Source organism: Danio rerio, chromosome 25 (assembly GCF_049306965.1).
Source record: "Danio rerio strain Tuebingen ecotype United States chromosome 25, GRCz12tu, whole genome shotgun sequence".
Lineage (NCBI taxonomy): Eukaryota > Metazoa > Chordata > Actinopteri > Cypriniformes > Danionidae > Danio > Danio rerio.
Window position 1 is genome coordinate 14,422,886 of NC_133200.1, and position 24,615 is coordinate 14,447,500.

General features: G+C 38.4%; 1 protein-coding gene across 2 annotated transcripts in view; it reads left to right on the top strand.

Moving 5' to 3' along the window:
* Positions 1 to 24,615, top strand: part of snrkb (SNF related kinase b) — a 37,985-nt gene that overhangs the window by 1,365 nt on the left and 12,005 nt on the right. Inside the window, 2 exon segments of one of the 2 annotated variants that reach the window (NM_200833.1) lie at positions 6,617 to 6,881; positions 18,277 to 18,954. In NM_200833.1, coding sequence (NP_957127.1) covers positions 18,366 to 18,954 — 589 coding nt within the window. In that variant the 5' untranslated portion in view covers positions 6,617 to 6,881; positions 18,277 to 18,365. 2 annotated transcript variants of the gene reach the window in all.

A 24,615-nucleotide genomic window follows, 5' to 3' on the forward strand; every position in this document is an offset into this window, starting at 1 on the left:
ATTTTAGTGAGTCATGCTGGTTTTAGAGAGGTTTTGGCCACAATTTAACTGGTCAGGTTGGTCCTGGCTTGTATAAGCTGGTCTTAGCTGGTTTTAGAGGGGTTTGGGCCATTTTTAGTTGGTCTTAGCTGGTTTTAGCTTTTTTTGCAGGTCAGGCTGGTTTCTAAGGGGTTTTGGCCACTCTTTTAGCTGGTCTTAGTTGGTCAGCTTGGTATAAGCTGGTCGTAGCTTGTTTTAGTGGGTCAGGCTGTTCTTAGCTGGTTTTTGCGAGTCCGGCAGGCTGGTTTCAAAGGGGTTTTGGTCACTTTTTTTAGCTTATTGGTCTAAGCGGATTTTAGCTTGCCAAAATGATCTTTGCTGGTCTTTGTGGGTCAGGTTGGTTTCAGGGAGGTTTTAGCCACTTTTTAGCTGGTCTTAGTTGGTAAGATTGGTCTTAGCTGGTTTTAGCTTGTTAAGCTGGTCTTAGCTGGTTTTAGCAGGCCAGGCTTGTTTTAAAGACGTTTGGGCCACTTTTTAGCTGGTCTTAGTTGGTCAGGTTGATCTTGGCTGGTTTTAGCTGGTCAGTCTCAATGTAGCAGGTCAGGCTGGTTTTAGAGAGGCTTGAGCCACTTTTTAGCTGGTTGGTCCTAACTGGCTATAGCTGGTTTTAGGTCGCCAAGCTCGTTTTAGCTGGTCTTATCGGGTCAGGCTGGTTTTAGAGGGGTTTAGGCCACTTTTTAGCTGCTCTTAGTTGGTCAGGTTGGTCTTAGCTAGTCTAGGCTGGTTTTAGCTGGTCAGAGCTGGTTTTAGCAGGCCCAGCTGGTTTTAAAGGGGTTTTGACCACTTTTTAGTTGGTCTTGGTCAGGCTGGTTTTTGCTTGTCAGTCTGATCTTAGCTGGTCAAACTGGCTGGTTTTAGCTGGTCTTAGGTGATTTTAGCTGGCCAGGCTGACTGGTTTTAGCTGATCTTGGTGGTTTTGGCTAGTCAGGCAGGCTGGTTTTAGCTGGTCAGGCTGGTTTTAGCTGTTCTTTTTCAGCTGTTAACTGAGACTTAACTAGACTTTAATTTGCAACTTAAGACAAATTTTGAATGTTTTCATTGTTCAATGCATTTTGAAAAGGAGCCTAAATATACATAATCACGCCAGCATGATGAAATTGCGCAGTAACCATATAATTGAATGTTTAAAACATCTCTAGCCACTGAATTAGTTCATTTGACCTTTTATTAATATGTCAGTAAATTCCATATTAATGCATTCTCATATGCAAGTCTACATGGAGATCCGGTGGGCTTCGCAGCCTGCGTAGATTGAGCCGACAAGTTACGCCATTGGTTCCCATAGTAACCCGTGTGTCCTCCGCCATGTACGAGCGTCATTTGTTCCCCATGGGGAGTCTGCTTTTCTTTCTTTCCTCCTCTCCGCTTAATAGTCACATTGTGCCTGTGTTGACTAACACTGATGAAAGCCTACACTCATTCTGAAAAACTTCCAGCCATCGTCAAACCTGTTTCTAATTAAAAACCCAACGGATGTGCTTTGACCAGCACTTGGTCATGACGTAAATACGAAAAGCAAGTGTTTGATAGGCCTATTGCTAATCGAAATTTGTTGTTGGTAACAGGGACGGATTTTGCAATTCGGGGGGCCTAAGCAACTCCAGCCATGGGGCCCAAGTCCTGAAATGCACCCTTTCTGCCTATTTCATATTATTTTGCAGTTTTTTTTATATCACTCAATCTCAAAAAAGGTCCAGGCCAAAAGGTCCAGAATTTGTTCTTTTTTTAATGTAATTTAATATTATATAATATATATTATATAAAATATTTATATTCAATATATATTGTAATAAAGTGTAGTTTTAAACACGTGTGTGTTTTTTTTTTTTTTTTTTTGAGGCTGTTTGAACACTTCATTCGTTTTATTCTGATCGGATATAATATTCCTTAAATAAAAATGAGCAATAAAAAGGTTTGAAGCACCAGAAGCGACCATTTTAAATTAATTTGTATATATTTTGGCTATTGTTGATATCCAGGAATTTTCAAATGTACTTTTTTTTTTTTACTAAAGAGGCTAGAAACAATCTGAAGAAATAATAATTATTGTATTATTGTGTTATTTATTTATTTATATTATTATTATTATTATTATTGAATTGGCCAAATTGGGACTGAGGACAGTTAAATGTGCTGGCCAGTTTGTTTTTTGTTTAATTTTAAAAATAAGTCTTGTTTTGTCCTATAAATATACACTCCATACATAGGCACACATGATACATTCCATGCATATAGACACGATACACTCGATACATACACACACAATACATATACAACTCCATACATATACACAGACATTATACACTCTATGCATATACACTCCATCCATATACACAGACATGATACATACTGTAAATATAAACATGATACATACTAAACACTCCATTTTATACATAGAAACTCTCCTTACATATGCACATGATACACTCTATGCATATACTGTAGACATTGTATACTTCTCGCAGGATCTGGAATAGAACTCGGGTCTGTGGTGTGAGAGGTTAATCACATTACCACTGAGCTACTGAGCACATGAAACACTACATGCAAACTACAGGTATATACTATACATATACACAGACATGATACACTCTATACATACACACACAATACATACTACAGATATACACAGACATGATACACTCTATATATACTGTACATATCTACACATACTGTACATATACACATACACACTATACATGATACACTCCATCTTATACATAGACACTCCCCGTACATATACAGTTGGTCAGAATTATTAGCCCCCTTTGATTTGTTTTCTTTTTTTAATATTTCCCAAATTATGTTTAACTAAGCAAGGAAATTTTTACAGTGTGTCTGATAATATATTTTTTTCTGGAGAAAGTCTAGAATAAAAACAGCTTTTAATTTTTTAATCACCATTTCAGGGACAAAATTATTTTACTTTAAGCAATATTTTTTTCGATAGTCTACAGAACAAGCCATCGTTATACAATAACTTGCCTAATTAAATGTCACTTTAAGCTGTCTAGAAGTGTCTTGAATAATATCTAGTAAAATATTATTTACAGTCATGATAGTATGGGTAAAATAAATCCATTATTAGAAATGAGTTATTAAAACTGTTATGTTTAGAAATGTGTTGAAAAATTCTGCTCTCAAACAGAAATTGGGGAAAAAATAAACAAGCAGTCGAATAATTCAAGGGGCTAATAATTCAGACTTCAACTGTACATATGATACACGCTATACATATACACTCCATACATAGGCACACATGATGAACTCCATGCATATAGACATGGTACTGATAGACATTTTGTATTTTTCCTTCAAAAAAAAAGCTAAAATCTCCAAATTGTGCGGTGCCTTAAATTAATTGACAAAGATATTTCAGGTTTGGTGTTTTGATGACATCATGGTCGCCTAGACACCAGTGTTTTGCGGATGTCAGTCAGTTCCTGCGCAGAGAGGAAGTGAGTCTGTGGAATTCTGATCAGTTGCTCCACATGTTCTGGAATGTTAAGAATGTCCTCTGTTCTGACTTGTGCAGTCTCCTTTGTGGATTGGATTTTATGTCTGGAGTCCCAGACACAGCAATGATGTAAGTACTACAGTAGTAATTTCCAAATTATTAATTAATACTTATTTCCCCCTTTACAGTCTTTTAATAAGCTCCTCTGACCTCATAAATCCCCTTCAGCTGCTGGTATTGAGGATTTTAAGCTTGTGTTGTATCACACAGGCATGTAGGCCTATTTCTGGGAAATGCACAAATATAGTGACCTAAAGAGTTTTACATAAATCCTTACATGATCAAATACTCTAGAATTTAAAACCTGACTTCATCAAGCGTTCTGGTTTTTGTAGGAATGGATGCAAAGAAGCATCCCAGTGGCAACCGCTTAAAATGTTATTACTTGATTAAATGGGCATTATCAGTGGTCATGAGCTGATAGAAATGGGCCAGTAGGCTGTTATTATCCATCCACATGGTTAATCAGCTATACTAATAGAGAAGACTCCACATAGGGTTAGGTTAGGGGTAGACGTTAGTAAAATACAATTAATGGGAAAAATGTAAAAACTAATATAAATAATTCTCATGGTTAATCAGGTATACTAATAGAGATCTAGATCTCTTTTTACGTTACTCAATGGGAAATTTTATAAATAATGTAAATAATTCACGATAACTTCCAGCCGCAGCCGTATGTGATCTATAGCTGATTAACCATGTGGATGCATGATAACAGTCTTCTGAGTCTATTAGTCGGTGCAGTAGGCCCCAACTGGCCCATATCTATCAGCTGATAACCACTGATAACGTCCATGTGGGCACCTTGATGTCAAAACATCAGAAAAAAATTATATTAAAAATGCTAAGCGATTTGATGTCGATTGTCAAAATGACATCTAGTTGACATCTAACAATAGATATCAATTTGAAGTCGTTTAGACATCAAGTAAGTTTACATGTATTGTCGGCTGACAAAATCCACTCTGCATTTGTAATTTGTAATTGGAATGAATGAAAGTTTGCTTGTATTTTAATACTTTGTGTCGTCAGTCTGGTGGTCAAAAGGGGATCCATGTGTGGATGTTCAATGGACGTCAAGGTTTTTATCATCAAATTAATTTGCATTTTTGATGTGTTTTTTAAAAACTGATGTCATTTTTATATCAAGGTGCCCGCTGGTGCAGTGCATCCGGAAAGTATTTATAGTGCTTCCCTTTTTCCACATTTTGTTATGTTACAGCCTTATTCCAATGGGGATTAAATTCATTTATTTCCTCAAAATACTATACACAATACTCCATAATGACAATGTGAAAAAAAAAAGATTTTTTGAAATTGTTGCAAATTTATTAAAAATAAAAACCTGAAAAATCACAAGTGTTCACAGCCTTTGTCTTTAAGCTCTAAATTGATCCCAGGTACATTCTTAAGATGTTTCAGCAGCATAATTGGGGTTCACCTGTGGTAAATTCAGTTGATTAGACATGATTGGGTATGGAGCATACACCTGTCTATATAAGATCCCAGGGTTGGCAGTGCATGTCAAAGCACAAACCAAGCATAAAAACAAAGGAATTGTCTGTAGACCTCCAAGACAGGATTGTCTTGAGTCACAAGGCTGGGGAAGGTTACTGAAAAATGTATGTTGTTCTGATAGTTCCAATGAGCACAGTGGCCTCCATCATTCGTAACTGGAAGATTTTGAAACCACCAGCACTCTTCCTGGAGCTGGCCAGAGTTATCGGTGGAGAAGGGCCTTAGTCAAGAAGGTAATAAATAACCCGATGGTCACTCTGTCTGAGAGAGGAAAACCTTATGGAAGGACAACCATCTGTCCAGCAATCCACTAATCTGGCCCGTATGGAATTTGCCAAAAGGCCTCTGAAGGACTCTCAGACTATAAGAAATAAAAAATTCTCTGGTCTGATGAGGCTAAAATTGAACTCTTTGTAGTGAATGCCAGGCGTTACATTTGGAGACAACCAGGCACCGCTCATCACCAGGCTAATACCATCCCTACATTGAAGCATGGTGGTGTCAGCATCATGCTGTGGGGATGTTTTTTCAGCAGCAGGAACTAGAAGACTAAACAGGATAGAGGGAAAGATGAATGCAGCAATGTACAAAGACATCCTTAATAAAAACCTGCTTCAGACTGGGGCGACGGTTCATCTTCTAGCAGGACAATGACCCAAAGCACACTGCCAAAATATCAATGGAGTGGCTTCACAACAACTCAGCAAATGTCCTTGAGTTGCCCAGCCAGGGCCCAAACCTAAATCCTATTGAACATCTCTGGAAAAATCTAAAAATGGCTGTACACCGTCACTTTCCATCCAACCTGATAGAGCTTGAGAGGTACTGCAAAGAGGAATGGGTGAAAATTCCCAAAGACAGGTTTTCCAAGCTTGTGGCATCATATTCAAAAAGACCTGAGGCTGTAATTGCTGCCAAAGATGCATCAACTGAGTATTGAGCAAAGGCTGTGAATACTTCTGTACATGTGATTTTTCAGATTATTATTTTTTTTTATAAATTTGCAACAAATTAAAAAAAAAAAAAAATTCACATTGTCATTATGGGGTATTGTGTGTAGAATTTTAAGGTAATAAATGAGTTTGATCTGTTTTGGAATACGGCTGTAACATTAAAAAATGTGAAAAAAATGAAGCGCTATGAATACTTTCCGGATGCACTGTATATATTCAACACCTCTTTCAACGAGAAGTTTAGAAAGCTGTAATACAAAAAATATGTTAGCAATTCTTAATAGGCTAATCAACTGATGAGGTATTTGTTAATTATTTGCTGTCTCTTGCCTGTTTAATCTCATTGCAGAATGTTCCAAATGAGTCAACTATTAGCATATATACAATATGACATTAAAGTGATCCAAACCACACATTAATGAGCAGAATGTCGATCTCGGCGCTGTCTTTTTCCATCCAGTCCCTTCACCTAATTATAACCAGTTGCATAAGAGTGTTCTTGGGTCTTCAGAAACATTTCGTGTGGCCCTGCCTTGTAAACTAGCTCTCCCTCGCTATCTCACTCACTCAGTCAGTCAGTCCGGGTGAGCTGGAATGCATTGACGTCAGAGGAGCGCTAGAGCAAGGAGCGCGCGCGGGCACTGCGGAGCGACGCGCGCACTTCTACATGCCTCGTCCTGCTCGGACAGCGGGCATCATTTATTGATAAAAACAACAGCGAGCGGACGCATGAAGATTTCGGGAAGCCTATTCGTTTTTAGCCTTTAGAGAAATAGGGAAGCTGCGTATATTTACAACGGACGCTCGTTTACGTAAAGACGCAAGAAACGCTGCGTAGCACTTTTTATATGGTAAGTTATTATATACAACAAACGTGTTTAATGTGCTATAACTATTTATTTTACTGAAGTAAGCCGTGGCGATTGAATAATATTGTGGGATTTCATGTCATTGAGTTGTTCATCCTATAGTTTGATGTTATTGTTTTTGTTATGGTGATTATAGTTATTGTAGGTGTTTGTTTGCTTTATTCGTGCCATTTTCTGTTGTTTGGCTGGTTATTGGTTGCTGTTTAGAGAGATTGTATGGTTAGAGGTGAGTTGGAGATGACAAACACTGGGTCAGAGGCTTTGCATTGTGCTGGCCTGCATTTTGGTTCTGTCTCTCCTTCACACACACATACTCAGTATGGAAGTCACCCTATTATTCGCTATATGTACGGCCCCTGAGACTTCCAGGGGCATCTGACCGCATGCTACACGGCAGAAAATATATAGCAAGTGCAAACTGCTGCAAATTCACTTACTGTAATGCACATTATATTATGCTAATGAGAATTAGTAACATGGAAAAAGTTGCCATGGTCTTTAAAATTTGTATTTATATATATACAGTGCTCAGCATAATTGAGTACATCCCATTTTGAAAATCAATATTTTAATCCATTCTTCAGTAAATATAGGCAATGTATTTTGGTGCATTTTTAACAAAACAGACATATTTATTAAAATAATATTTTTTAGTCACCAAACATATTTAGAAATTGAAAGATAATATAATTAAATTCAAGCAAAATATTGCTAAAGAATTACAACCTACAACATTTTTGGACCGTTATCATAAGTTATTTTGTTAGATAAGATCCAGATTTGGCATCAGTACTGAATAATTGAATGTACATACACAAATATAATATTGTATAGCTTCTTATTATGCTTATAATATACTTATAGGGGTATATAAACTATAATATCAATACAATGCAATACAAATCAATGTAATACAATATAAAATATATAAATTCATTTATATGTAGAGTTTTGGGTTCACTAAATATGTAATATTGTATAATTATACAAATGTATAATGTGCAATATGCAAACAATATAATTTTGATGTTATATATTACATTGAATATTTAATATACTAGCACAAGGGGAAAAATGTACGTATATGTATAATAAAATGCATAAAATGAATGGTAATGTACTGTATATGCTAAATCATACAAATACACACAATATATATTTCAGAATATTTAATTTTATAGAAAAAGTGTCTTTAGAAATATGTCTAGCTCGTGAAATCTAAAGAAATTTGCAAATATGTTGTTGTATATATAAATATTTAATTCTATATTTTTAATAATTTTCCTTGTTAAAACAAAAGTATTTGTATTTATACATTTATATTTGAGCAGTTTCTTTATTGGAAGCTCGTGAAATATTTGATACATTTAAAAAAATCTTTATTTATGGCATATCCATTATCATGGCATATTTATTTATGCAAAAGGCAAGTTATCGTTGTACTAAGAGGTTTTGTCGGCAAAAACTAGGTGCCATTCATACAAATAAGATCCAAAGAATGCTAGGCAAATTCATAAGCCTGTTATCTCTATGATCTTAAGCATGTGTGTGTGTATATATATAGCAAGCAGCCAAAGTCCTAGACTCAGCAGTGTTTGTGTGCACATGCGTCTGAGTGAACATATGTGCAAGAATATGCTGTGTGTGCGTGTTTTTTGGCAAAGGATCAAGTTGGGGCATTTCACAGTGATTCTTTTGTGCCTCAGATTGAACAGTGTGTGTGTGTGCCAATGTTATCACAGCAGCATCCTAATACACATCAGCTCCATCACAAGGCAGGCCTGGGGGAATCGGGACAAGAGGAGAGCAGTGGTTACCTTGATTAAGTTTTGTCTTCACTGTAGGGACCAAATTTTTTCCGAATGGCTCTGATTGTGTCAGGTGAAGATCACACAGCAGATTCATGTTGACTGTTGACAAACAAACTGCTTGTCAATGAAAATTAATGAGGAAGCAGTATATGAATAATACTAAAGAGTTTGCTTTCGAATGTTAAGGCAAGTTGAAGTGACAATGAATTATAGAAACGTATGATTTGGTTTTCATTAGATATTGGATATTTATCTTCAATAATAGTATCATAGTTGTTGTTTAAAGGGGGCCTAGCATATGTTTTTGGCCAATATCGTATTTTTAACATATCAATATTGACTAAAAGGTCTTTAGCATGGTACTTTTTATAAGATGTATAAAATAAATATATCTATCTTCATGATTCTGTTTGAAAACAGCCGAGCTCTTGGAGTCGTGCTGTGGGTGAATCTGATGAGTCAAGGACATTCAATACATCAACGCATTATCCATGGAAAACATTTAATTTACTATGTTTGTGCTGTTTACATTATATTTACTTGCGCACTGATCGCCTACAAAAGACATTTGAAGTAGGTTTACAGTACTTACTGCCTGCAGATTCAACCCATGACTAGGAACAAACAAACACATTTGTGATACTCCATTGCTGACCTGGAAAAACTAATTGCATCCACTGTTGGCATAACTCTGGGTTCTTTTGAAAGATGTACTAGGATGACTTCCCCTCACATCTAAAAACTAACTTATTCAGTACTATTCCAGAGAATGTCCAGTGCTGTCTTACCAAATGAAGCACGTTGGTAAGCACTCTTGCTCTCACTGTGTCACTGTTCACACACACTCTTACCTTAGAAATGACCAAACAAGTAGTTTTACCCTTCGGGAGGGCATCAATCCATATTCACCCACTTATCCGAAGACGGGTTGCGGGGGGAGCAGTCTTAGCAGGGAACTCCAGACTTCCATTACCTCAGACTCTTCATTCAAATGAATCCCAAGGCATTCTCAGGCAAGCTGAGAGACTTAGACCCTCCAGTGTGTCCGTGGTGTTCCCCAGGACCTCCTCATGGTGGAACAAGCTCTAAACAGCTCCCCAGGCTAGCATCTAGAAGGCATCAGACCTAGATGCTCAAGCCACCTCAGCTGGCTTCTCGCAATTTGGAGGAGCAGCGGCTCTACTCTGAGCTCCTGACCCTGATCTCTGAGGGTACCAATCTGTGAAGGAAGCTTGTTCCAGCCATTTTCCTTTCAACTTTCAGTTATGAATCAAAGCTTACGACTCAAGCTCATTAGCTCTTGATCAGTAAACCATCCTTCCCTCACTTGTGAACATAACTCCTCCACCTTGGGCAAGGAATCTCCTCCAACCTGCAGACAGCAAGCCACCATGGCCTTGGACATAGAGGTGCTGCTCCTAATCCTCGCCACATCACACTCAATAGCAAACCATCCCAGTGCACACTAAAAGTCCAGGTGTGATGAAGCCAGCAGGACAACATCATCTGCAAAAAAAGCAGATGAAATCCTGTGGCTCCAGAACTAGGCCCTCTCCAGGCCCTGGCTACACTTAGAAAATCTATCCATAATAACAATGAACATAACCACTGACAAAGCGTGACCCTGTTGGAATCCAACCTGCATTGGGAACAAAACGCATATCTGATGGAAAATGTTTGGTAGATAAATACTCAAAGGAATACATCAAAATCCTTTCTGTAAACTTGGCCTATTCTTAGAATGAGGATTCAAACATTTTTCACAGTGTATATACTCTGAATTCTTGAAATAGCTTTAGATCCCCCCAATGTCATGTGTGAGCTGACATGTTTCGAAATGAATCACTCATTAAGACATTGACTTGGTACCACCTAATGGGAGATTTAGTGTCATTTATTTATTTATTCATCTATGACATTTTCCCTCAGAACTACGTTTAGGAGTAGAGGGTTTTGTTGTACAGTACACACACAGTTTTAGTATTAAAGTAATTGGTAATTTATTATTTATTTCTTGAGTATTTTGTATGCAGATTTTACACAAATGTTTGTATGAAAGTTATATGTCAAATTGTGATTGGATTGCACAGTTTTGGTATAAAAAATATTGGCGAATCAATTTATTAGCGCTTTCGCTAGCTCGTTGGTAGTTCGTAAACACAATTATTATATTAGTTATTGGTGAAGCTGGATTTGTTTATGGATTTGTGAACATTTTGTTTGCTGATTTTACTAAAAAGTTGACAAATCACCACTGGTTTTATAAACATTTCATGTGCAAATTTCAAGCACATATACATGTGTATAAAAGCTATTGAATGATGATTTGTTTTCATCTAACCAACAATTCATATGCAGATTTCACAGTTTCTGTGTAAAAGTTACAACATAAGCTCATTCTGGACTTGAGAGGTGTGTTGACCGCTACAACTGGGTTCAAGTCCGGTGAAGAGAAGTCCCAGAATGTGGGTAAGACAACAACAAAAGCTAAAAAGTAAAATAAACAAGTAAATAACAGGGTGAGAATGTGGTAAAAACTGAAAACGTGGTAAAAATCAGGGGGCTTTTCTTTTTTTAGATTGCTATTTAAAACACTGGTTGGGTTTAGGAAAGGGGGTGGGTGAGTCAATCAGTGCTTTTTTTAAACACTATTGGTTTTGTTTAGGGAAGGTGGGGGTATCAGCCGGTTGGTGCGAATGGCACTTGCAAGAGAAGCGTTGGCAACGTATTTCATAATTGACTCGTTGTGTCGCGCGACACAGGGACGTTTGATTATTTAAAACACTTTATTTCAGCACAGAGCAGAGTAAACACAGTCTCTCTTGCGCACTGATATGGAGTTCGGCGCCTCATAGACAGGGATGAGGAGGAAGGAAGTTCAACAGCAGGGTCATACTTTTGTTCCATTTTGAAGTGAGGATCGTAAAATCGCTGATGTTTTACTCGTTATCCAGCTTGACAAGCAGTACAAGTTAGCGTTAACTCGTTTACCTTTAGAGCGGCAACAGAGCTTTGGCGCGGTGTCTGGCGCTGAGCCAGAGAGCGTTCGCGCTGAGCAAAGCTCTGAATAAGGGACCATCGGAAAAGTGCTTCGTTTTTTTCGTTTTTTTTTTTTTTCTAAAACAAAACCAACTTAACCCTGCTGAGAAAGACGTGTTATCTTATCACAATTATGCAGCGTTTTAACCGCCTAATGCTTAATTTATGTTTTAGACATGTAAATACAAACACATACTAGTAAAACAATACATTTACAGTAAAACACACAAAGTATAGCAATCCATTCAAATTTGCCAATGTGTTTTATTCAAATCAGGTACACACAGTAAAAGTAACTATGAGTATAGACTATAAGTATGAGTTCTCTGCCACTTACTTGCATGTAATTTGGGAGTAACTAATAAATTTACGTGCCGCGTGTTCTGCATTTTATGAAGGCAAACGTGCGGCCGCAAGTAAACATGGTGACGATCATCTCACGTTATAGATCACGATCACTTACGCATTTATGTGAACTGGTATTTATCTTGATTTAAAAATATTTAGATATTTGGATTAAAAACAGGACAAAACTACTTAGTTTTTAAAGTATTATTTTTATAATAATAATAATAATAATTATTATTATTATTATTATTATTATTATTATTATTATAACAGCTCAGGGATGAGCTTTTTTTAATAAACGGTTTGAAATAAATTCTTTTCTTTTTTTATCTGATTTATTGATTAATCAAAAAAACCATCAACAGATTAATTGATTATTAAAATAATCGTTAGATCCAGCCCTACTTTAATGAATTCATGAATGGAAAAAATGCAAAAAAAATCTCCTGGCATGTATTTGGCGCTCTCCAGAAATGTATATAGGGGTACATAATTAGAATGCACCTGGGTTTTAATGTTAGCGAATCAAGATTGGTTTTAAATTTTCAAAAAAAAAAAATTTTAATATATGCATAATTTAAATAATGACTAATACTAATGTGTCTAAATATATTTGCATTGCAAGTGCATTTTGTATACAGATTTTACTCACCTTCTTACTCGACAGCTTTTGCATAACTTTCAAAGTAACTGGCCGATCAAGACTTGTTCTTGATTTCACTAGTATATTTAAATATGCAGATTTCACTGCGTATGCTCACTTGGCGAATGCAACTTACTCTCTCAATAAGTGCATGCTGGCACTCCAATATGAAATCCTCAAGTAGGCTAGCAGTTTAAATGTTTTACCGCATATGTGTGAGTGAGTGTACACGTTAATGCACTCGGAGCAGCAGGCACGGCAGATCCCACTGCGCCACGCTGACCTCATCACCATGAATGTTGCATGATGGGAACACAGGACGATGAGATCATATCTAAAGGAAACCCCATTATATTCTCCCCAACTCTGCATCTCTTTCACATCTCTTCATTCGGCTCGTCCATCAGCCCCCACTCCAAAAAGAGAAAGCGGGATGACTCATCCTTTCACACCTCTCCCCTGGTGCCTCCTGTGTTGCATATTGGCGTACAAATGAGTCGGGGTCTGTTTTCCTTTCTCTGACGCTATCGCAGCAGATGACAAAAGACCCCAGCATCTCCTCGCTTTCAGGCAGCCGACATTTTCTTGCAGAAACGCTGAGCCTGCTGGATTCTGCTGTGAGTTTCCGTGTTCACAGGAAGACGAGGAAATGCCATGTCTGCGTGTGTTTTGAGTCTTGTGTAATTGCAAGAGTCATCCCAAAACTGCGGATGCCTGAGCGCTATCTGAAGGAAGCACCATTCGTCCCTCCTTGATCCCTGTAGGAAATGCTGCCCTGCTTTGGGAGCGATAGAGGTGAACGTGGAAAGGGTGGACAACCATATCCTTCCGCAATATGGAGGCCACCCGGTCTTTGTACTTTGCATTTCGTCCTTTTGTGTTGGACTAAACCACTAAATAAATGTGTTTCACAAAAGAATTTGAAACATCAAAGTTTTGTACTCCAGTAGCGGAAGCTTTGAATGGGAAGGGGTGAACTCACAAGCACAAAAACAGGTCTATTAAAGGAATAATTCATACAAATATTTAACATACCCTTAAGGCTAATTTATACTTCTGCGTCAATTGCAAGTGTATGGTCCACGCAGCCTTTGTGCGGTCGCATAGCGCTCAACCTGGCTGACGGCGATGAACATATATCAAAAAATGTAACTATACGTTGCAATAACGAGTGGCACAAGCTCTGTGATTGGTCAGCTTGGTAGCAGTGACGAGCATGGGCGGCGCTGAGAGCCACGAGCCTGATTGAGTGATTGTTTATAAGTGCTGAGTCTAGGCATGGGCCGGTATAAGATTCTAAGGTGTTTTAGGGCATATTTTCTGCTGGAGATACTGTTATCCTAAAAAAACGTAAATTAAACAAATCTTACAAATACCATAGGAATGGTAGTACAGAACGATGGTTTTAAAATCTTGACTTTTTTCAAACCGCGGTATACCTTGAAAACGATTATCGTCCCATGCCTAGTCGAGTGCCGTGAAGGAGCTTCAGATGTAAACTTTTATTTTGTGTTTAACTTATGATTAAAGTTGTTGTGCGTCTGCCTGTAAATGAGTGAGTTTTAGCTACTTGTAGGCTGTGTCTGAAATCGCTTCCATACTATATAGTATGTCAAAAACAATATGGGAGCTGAGTAGTATGTCTGAATTCATAGAATTCGAAAAAAAAAAGAAGGCGAGAAGTACCCAGATGATCTTCTACTTCGGCACAGTACGTCCGAGATCCATTCATACTACTCACATTTATACTACATTGAACATACTTTTCTAGCGGTTGAGTTGTAAATTCAAATTTAAATGCATTAGCTACTGAGTAGCGATTTTAGACAAACCCGTAGTGTTCAGACAAAACAAAACCCCCACGAAGAACCTCGACACAGAGGAACATAAAAACCTGTCAGCTAACGTTTACGGAAGTGTTATTGCAGAGCAACACAAACAGCACGCAGAAGTATAAATCCATGACGACGCACACGGCAGGCACTGTGGGTAACACTGATTACTCGACGCAAAGAATAAATCAGTCTTTAGACCAATTTAAGATATTTTTTATATAATAGACCATTAATTATGAATTTTAGCTGAAAGAGTAGTTCTTTGGGCTTAATATAATGGAAGTAAATAGTTATACGCACTTTGAGAGTCAAAGAAAAACATACAGACAACACAAAATGAATACAGATTGCTTATGACTGAGGTCTCATGAAGTGAAAAATAATTTGTGAAAGAATACTCTAATCTTAAAAAGATTTTGTATTAAAAAGGTTTATACAAGCATTTTATCCTGTATAATTGTACCCAGCAAGCATTTTTTGTTTTTAAAAGATGTCTAATAGACGTCTAAACACAGTCATCTTGGCTAAAACAAAGCTAAAGTTGGGCTGTCAGTGAAAATCTAATAGACATCAAATAAACAGAAATGAACGACTACACATATAAAGTCTTTCTAATCTGTCTATTTTAGGACTAGTCTAATTTTGGGCTATTCTTAGACGTCTATTAGATTTTCACTGCTAGCCCAACTTTAGCCTTGTGTTAGCCAAGCTGTTCATGTTTAGATGTCTATTAGACATCTATTAAACACAGAATTGTTTGTTGGGTATTGGAGTTTCAATATATGCATATGTAAGATATTAACACGAGTAAACAATGTGCAATTTTGTACTGATCGACCCCAACCTCTCAGTCCATCAGACAAAGGGAAGGTTAAAATTAGCTGCGGTGATTTCAACAGACAAGAAAAGCTTTAAGTACTCTTGATTTGATTGAGCGTCCTTCAGTATTGTTTTTAATATTACCTTAATTCAGAACATGTGATATAACCACACTTCGGTAATTATTCAAAGCATCTGGTGAAATTGTTTTTATTTTTTCCAATTTCATCCAAGCCCTAGAACAAATTCTTATTGTTTTCAACTATAAGAATAATGGAATGTACATGTGCAAGTGAATTAGGCGTTCATCATAGCATTAGTGTCCTGTTCCACCTCTATTGTTGGTCATTAACTATTCAGCTCCTTTCATCAAACCGCACACACACACTCTCTCACACACACTAATAATGATATTGCATTACAGGTATTGATCTACACCATTTGCTCTACGCCCCTGTCACCCGACTCCTCGGACGCAGTCCCAAAACGAACTTCTCTCCCCACTTTTCTCCCCTCATCTCTTTGTCCATATTGGACTGTATTATTAATTTTCAAATGTAAAAATTAAATCACGACAACAGTTATTAGTAATATATTACAGATATTATAGTTTAGTTGAAATCTGCAACATTGTTTGCCCCCTTATCTTCATTTTGTGAGGCACAAATGCTCATTTTGGTTAGATTGTTACTCCAGGCTTTTAATTTTAAAAGGAGCTGTGCTTTGTTTACGTACAGTATAACATATATGTACAATCAAATAGGTTATGTAATAACTACAGTCTCTGTTCCTGTAATTGCAGTGTTGAATGTCGTTTGTCCTAGCATGCATTCTGACGTCAACTCCAGATTTGGATGAATTTGTAATATACAGTCATATTCCTGCGTGGACATGCCAGTATTGTCGCTCCCTATCAGTTTAATAATAGAGGAGTTCTCTGTTAAGTAACAGGGTGGATATGTTTTGAGTTCTTGGTAATCGTAACTGCTGTTGCCAAGTAACTGCTGCACTTTGTGCACTCTTTGTGGGTAAAATAGTTATTTGCATGAGACAATTGGATAATTAGGCTTTTTTCAAGATCATTGTCTGGCATTCTTATAGGTAAATAGTACCAACAGTACTAATCTACTCCTGAGCATACACATAAGATCAGTATATGAACTTGCTATACGGCTTACTTTGTGCTCTCTCCACACACTCACCTTCCTCTCGCTTCAATAACACTGAAAGTCAAGTGGAGTTCACTTCTATATGTAGCACTGTCTATTTCAACACAAAGAGCTTTACATCCCCTGCACTTGAAGTTACCTAAAAGGGTTTTCGATTTCCAGCCTGATGCCATACTGCTGGAGAACCTTTTAATGCTGTATTCAATTGCATCACAAAAAAACAAGAGTGCTGTTTTATGGTTGTTAGCACAATCAAATGTGTTTTAGGTTGTTCTGGGTTACTGTAGATTCATTGCTTTGTGGCTGCCAGGCAATGTTATAACATAGCTAATGTGCTCTGGTTGGTTGTAAGCATGTTCCTATGTTTTTGTATGGATCTTGGTTTGTAGGGTGTTTTCACTGGCTGTTGCTTGGGAGTTGCAGTTGTTTAACCCCTCTAGTTCCACTCCACTTGCGCTAGGCAGATGGAAGCACTAAAAAGGACAGTGCAAACCACAGCCCCAAAACTTGGTAGCTAGTGTGCCTCTTGAGTACTGGGGAGTAAGGTTCACACAGCCCCTAAAATCTCTCTCCTATCCAGATTTTACTTGCATTAATTGTAGCGAGATTTGAACCAGCTTCTCCAGCATGAGAGGTAGATGTATTGACAATGAATGATTTTAACATTTTAGCCTCTTGTGTCAATTGTTAGGGTGTTTCTAGAGGGGTTTACCCAGATATCTCCTAGCTGGTCTTCATTACACTCGCCCCACAATCATTACTCCCATCCGGGTCACGGCACCAACGTAACCCTTCTGTTTCCATGTACACCACCTTCAAGTAGAATTAAGTCCTGCGTCTTTGATGTGGGAGTTAAGGAAGTAAGATGGATGCTTATAACCACAGCCTTTAGCATCAGTTGCTAATGTCCTTCCAGGGGAGTGAGGTGTACTGGCACAGGTCTTACTATCTGGCCTCTGTTACAATTGCACCCAAATCTCACTGCAATCTGGGTCACAGCACCAATGTAACCCCTTGGGTTCTACTTGTAATACACAAAGTGACCTGGGAGGTTGCCGTTTTAGAAGCTTCCTAAAAACTATGGTCTCTAGGGTCAGTTGTTAGCATGCGTTTGAGGCCATGAATGTAAGGTGTACCGGCAAAGCTACCTGGTCTGTGTTACAATTACTCTCCACGCATGGGAGATGGGTGTATGGACAATAAATGATTTCAAAAGCTTTAGCCTCTAGTGTTAGTTGTTAGAGTGTCCCTAGAGGCTAGGGAAGTCCAGTTTACATACATATCTCCTAGCTGGTCTTCATTACACTTATTAGAGTCTCTAGGGTCAGTTGTTGCCTCTTGAGGACATGGAAGGTGTACTAGCAAAGCTAGCTGGTCTCTGTTACATTTACCCTCCACGCCAAACCTTCCTCGCATTAAAGGCAAGGCACCATGTAACTGCTCCAATTCAACCCACAGGATGCAAATGAACTAGCATGAGAAGTGGTCGAGGGAGTAAAGTTTATTCACACAGGTTCCTGTTACCCTATGTGATTGCTTATCAGGTTTTCAGCTTGGTGCTGCATGGTTACTAACAGTTGCTAGAGTGTTTAAGTGTGTTGCTGTGCGGTTGTGACTTTCAGGATGATTGCATCCTGGTTAAATTAATCTTGACTTAGCATGCACTGTTAATAAGACTCTTTGCTGACTGTCATTTTCTCTCGTTTTTCACAGGTGATGTCTCAGTAGAACTCCAGTTTCATTGAGCTCCCTCTGGTAAGAGAGCCTATCCCAGCAACTGTACTTCCACTGCTTGATCCAAAATGGCTGCCACCAAAAGCGGTTACGAGGGCAAGATAGCTGGTCTATATGACCTGGACCGAACACTGGGCAAAGGCCATTTTGCCGTAGTCAAACTAGCTCGTCATGTATTCACAGGCCAATTAGTAGCAGTCAAAGTCATCGACAAGACAAAGCTTGATGACTTAGCGACTGGCCACTTGCTTCAAGAAGTTCGCTGCATGAAACTCGTCCAGCACCCCAATGTAGTGCGACTCTATGAGGTCATCGATACACAAACCAAGCTCTACCTCATCCTAGAGTTGGGCGACGGAGGTGATATGTACGATTACATCTTGCGTCATGAAGGAGGTGTGGCCGAAGACACTGCAAAAGTGCACTTTGCACAGATCGTACGAGCAATTGCCTACTGCCATCGTCTCCACGTTGTCCACAGGGATCTAAAGCCGGAGAATGTTGTGTTCTTCAGGCAGCAGGGGACGGTGAAACTGACAGATTTCGGCTTCAGTAACCACTTTAAGCCTGGGACCATGTTGATGACCAGCTGTGGTTCGCTGGCATACTCAGCTCCAGAAATACTGCTAGGTGAAGAATACGACGCTCCTGCAGTCGGTAAGTGATTGATTTCCATGTAACAATTTTTCTTCTCTTCGTCTTTCTCCAAGTGTGTCGTTTTAAACAGGAGGTCAATCAGACCTCAACCCATGCTAAATACGATCCTGGCAGACTCTTTAATTTACATCCACTGCAGTCAAACTAATCTGGCAAGGGATTAAACGGCAATGGCGCATGAGCTTGTGTTCTAACTCTGTGTCTGTGTCACAAGAATGGCGAACAATCTAGCAGTTGATCCTCGCTCCTCTCTTCACGTGCCTGTACTGTTTACTCGCTGCTTTTGCTAAGGGGAAATCTTCTCCTGAATGAACAGAACATCTGTGCTCTTGCAAAGGGTCAGGCAAGGAGATTTGTGTCAGGTCAGGCCTAAGCATGACTCACTGAACTGAATTCAGAACCCCTGCAGCAAGTTAGAGTTGAATATCCTGTAAATTAAGGATGGTAAAAGAAAAATGCTTTCATTTTGACAACAATAGCCATTAAAAGCTTTGCATCCAACCTCAGTGTTGTATAAAATGTTTTTTCTGCCTGTGGTGTATTTTTCTGTTGTGTCAGGCAGTGTTTTGGTCTGGGACTTTATCGGATGTGCTGTAATGTTGTGTCTTTGAAAATTGTGTAGACGATGAATGTGACTAGCCATGAACTCGCGGTTGTTCAATCTATCATCCATTCTTTTGTTCAAGCACGGTCACCTTATTAAACTCTGGAGACTCGATGAACGACCAAAAAAAAGAGGGGAAATGAAAAGAAAGCAGATTTAGAGGGGGGGGGGAGATCAGGACAAGCAGAGACAGACTTTAGAGGACACTTGAGCTTAACGTTGACTCAGACAGGAGGATGAAGAGTAACTGTGATGACAGCCGATCATTCTGTCTCTCTGTCTTTTTCTTGTTATGGTCTTGTTCCAGTTCAGTAGAGCTTTCTAGAGCACAAGCTTTCAAATACAGTATGCGCTGTTCCGATCCCCTGCTCTGAGATTCAAAGATTCAAATAAATCCAAAGACTCTAAGGTTAAGAAAAATAACAGATTTTAGGATTCAAAAGATTAAATGTCAAAATTAAAGTTCATTGTTTCAAATATTCAAAAACTAATTTTCATATATTCCAAAGATTGTAATGCTTTAAATATTGCATTCAAAAAGGGATTAAAAGGTCTGAAAAATGCATAGATTAATTAAAACAATTATAGATTCACATATGCTAAAGTTTTAAAGATTCAAAATCGATTCATAGATTCTAATATATTAAAGGGCACCTATGATGATAATCATCTTTTGGAAGCTGTTTGGACAGGACTGTGTTGGTATAGTGTGTTTACAGTCTTATTGGGGTGATATAAAGACAATAAGTCTCTTTTTTTAATTTCCTGATGTTAAAATAAGATCCAAATTTCTCCCATTTTGAGGCCCACCACAATGTGACGTAGGGGAATGGTTTTCCTGCCCACAGGATTGATTGACAGACCCTTATTAACATGTCTCCGTAGTCACGCTTATAAACATATTAACAAGACAGGACATGCGCAAGGCAACTGAGGTTAAAAGATCTGTTCAGCGCTCTGTGATCATCAACCTTTATTAAGAATGAGTTTTAAAAGTTTAAAACCTTTTTTTTAAAGTGCATGCTTGTAATGAATTACAGTGATTTACATCAGCTTTACTTGATCACCACAGCTTCATGTCAGTACAATTATAAAAGAAAACGTTTCAGTCCGGTTTGTGGTTTATTTTGTATGTAATTGTATCGAATATCCATACAGCAGTGGATATTACCATGTATGCGGTCACATTTGACGTGTGTGTGCGGGAACTTTGTAACAACATTGTGTGTGACTCATCGTTGCAGAAAGGCTTGAATTAACTCCACAACAAATACATCAAATAATCATTGGGAAAGTTCTTACTGTAGTATTTCTCACAGATCTGACAAAGATCTGCTTCCTTCATGTCTGTCACTGTGCTGTTTATCTGACATGGCCGAGGCAGAGATTGAGGCACACTCTGACAGGCACGTGGGAACGGTGGGCAGGGAGAACTAGCATTAAAGGCACAGGCCACAAAAACAGCTTCATACTGTTCAGAGCAGAAAATCTAATTTTCGGAAAGGTATAATAAGTACTCTGATGGGTGTTTTGAGCTGAAACTTTACATAACCATTTAGGAGACACAAAAGACTAATCTTGAAAAGGGGGGTAAAATACCTGCCTTTTAATTTGAAGATTTGTTTCTGAAGATTCATAGATTAAAAATAGTCATGCTTTATAGATTCAGAATGACTCAAAGTACTTAAACATTCAACAAGGAGTTTCAAAGAATGACATGGAAAGCTACATAATTTCAACACTCATTGTTTTAAAAATGAATCATCCATTCAATGGGATTGTCATTTATCTAAGTAAATAATTTGGTTGGTTTTGGCTTCCTGACCCTGCTCTGATGTGTTTTTTTCAGGATGGAATCACACAGCTCATGTTCTTTTTCAAAAATAGTTGGAAGGAATGCAGTGAAATGGAACAGAAAGTGGAGACGCTATTAGGAAGTTAAACTATTTTTAACTTGACACACTGTCTTAAAAACCCATCGCTCATGACGACAGAAGAAAAAAACTGTCGCAACACTGGGGACTTATAGTAAAGCAGCCAGGAGAAGCAGATTTAGAGATGCATTCAGTGCAAGAGACAGACTTTAGAGGACACTTGAGCTTAAAATCATGACACAGACAGGAGGATGAAGAGTAACAGAACTGATGCTGAACCAGTCTATGTCTTTCTCTCTTTTTCCAGTTCACTACATCTTTCTAGAGCACAGATGTGTTTGCTTCCGCTGCTCTGCTCTCTCGTTTTAATATCATATTTGTCTGATATTTTCCGTCAGAGCCCCATGTGATGAGAGGACAGTAATTTGCACCGAGGCTGCATGTGCCAGGATTAGATCCGCACAAAGTGGGTCAGTCTCCACCGAGACCTAGCAAACCGTGCTATACTCGCACACATACTCGCTAAGATGCTAGAGGCATTTGAACCTGAGGTGCTTGTCTCACTCTTTCCAAACAAAATCTACCCATGGTAGAACTAGAGCAGATAAGGAGCGAGTAGTCAAGTGTTACTGATGTTTAACTTACTGGGTCAGTCAGAATGAACAGTAAACAGTAAAAAGAGCAGAGCTTTAGCTTAGCGGTTAGCATATTTACATGAACATGATTTGTTATTTAGGTAACAGAAGCTTATCACATTTTCTGTGTTTAATTATATTCTGTATAATTCAAAATTTTTGAAGATGAGGGAATGTCAGGCGACGTGTCTGTGTTAGCATGTTTGTAATTAGTTTTTTTGATGCATTTGCATTAAAATAGTATAAGAATCGTAATTTTTTCATAAAGTAGCTAATTTAGAGCTGTTTAACTCACTGACTGGGTCGGTAAAAATAAACAGTAAACACAAATACAGCGGGGAAAATAAGGATAGAACAAGTCATGTTTTTTTCCTGGGAATAATATTTCTAAATGAGAATTAAACCAGATTTCAAACCATGAATTAAACCATAGAATTAAACCAGATTATGGTAAAAAAAATATATATAAAAGCTTTATAAATGATAGTTTATCTCTGCATCACTAGTCTTGCCCGTTGGCTGACCCTGTGGTCTGCTGCCTGCTAGTTTAATCGGCTCCTGGAGTTTGCCGGGCACTGGCTGGCATCTGTAACTTTATCTGGAAAGCTTTCCTGTCTAGCAGTTTCAGGTCAAGCTGATGCCATTAACCTCAATAGCTGGTAAGAGATGGCGACTGGAAACACTACAAAACTGATATACTGTATGATGTGTGAACGTGCGAATGGAGAAAGGGTTAGTGACGGGGTCAGTCTTTTTTTATTGTGTGTGTGTGGACATCTGAATATTCATTAGCTTTTGTGAGGGGTTTTATTCATAGTCGTAATCAGCTGCTCAGCTCTAATCCACTCACAAGAGTTCGGTCACTCATTGCCAGCTCACATGCGTGCACACACACACACACACACACACACACACACACACACACACACACACACAAACACACACACACACACACACACACACACACACACACACACACACACACACACACACACACACACACACACACACACACACACACACACACACACACACACACACACACACACACACACACACACACACACACACAGAGAGACACACTCTTAAGCTGTAATTGACACTCTGTTCAGCTCAGACTGTATGAATGCATACAGGTTTTGTTGGTAACAGATGTCCTCATTCTGTTTGCACAGACAGTTAAGTCCTTGTGAGGGAAATAGCTTTATAAATATACCAAGCTATGTGTAAATTCAAATATAGTGTACTGTATGTATAATAGTAAGGTTACAGAATAATAGTAGAGACAGAATATATATATATATATATATATCTTTGTAAAAACGAAACAGGTGTGTTTATGAATGTGTGTGCGTGTAAGAGAGAGAGAGAGCAGCTCAGTGTCATCAGGATTCAGGTTGTTGACAGTGCTGATCGGAGATGTACCGAGACAGATAAGCTGAGAGAAACAGACAGTGACATCTCGCAAACTCACACACGCTCACTGTGATAACACACACTCACACAATCTATTTGACATGCAGTCTTGCAGTTCTCTTTATATTGTACTGAACTTAAAGCACTTTAAATGATCAAAAAGGCCAGCAAAACATGTATAAAGTTATTTAAAAAAATAGAAAAAATAATCATGATCATAAATGTAAAATGGAGAATATTAGGCAGCGCAACTCAACTGCATCGTAAATCTTGAGAGACTGGAAATTCTAAGACATTTTAGTCCACTTATAAACTTGGGCAGCATCCAAAACTCGCAAACTTCCATACTATAGTATGTTAAAAACAGTATGTGAGCTGAGTAGTATGTCTGAATTCATAGTATTGCAAAAACAGTATGCGAGAAGTACCCGGATGACCTACTACTTCCAGCGAGATTCTGTAGTGCGCATTCAATGGACGCTACGCTATACCATGATACCATGGGAGAGAATTCATAAATGGGAGTAAAGCGATGCATCTGACGGGGGTAGGTCATGTGATGATGACAGATGCCGGATGTAATACGTCTGAGCTCCATTCAAACTACATAGAACATACTTTTCAAATGGTTGTGTTGTAAATTTAAATGTAGTACCTACTTGAGTAGTTTGGACGCAGCCTAGAGGTGAGTCCCAAATTGCATACTTATGCCCTATTCTACACCATTAGGGGCCGAATGCACAATCACACCAAATGCACTTTTTTTAATTATTATTTTTTAGGGGCTTTCACAGTAGAGAATTGACAGGAAAGCATGGGGAGCAGAGAGAGAGAAAGAATCGGCATAGGACCGCAAGGCGGAATCGAACTCGGGTCACCGTGAGCACCTGAGTGCATGTGTCGACGCACTAACCACTACACCACTGGCACCGACTCAAATGTACTTTTTGAGTTGAGAGGTGTCTTTTTTGAATCATTTACTAATGGCTGTGAACGTATTGCACACTGCTTAAGTGACCTGCACGCCTCGCGTTTTAACCACCTGCTGCACCTTGCGCTCGCAGTAAAAAAAGGCAACTCTGAGTGGAAAAAGCATGTTACATCACTCATCTCTGTTTCATTCTCCAATCAA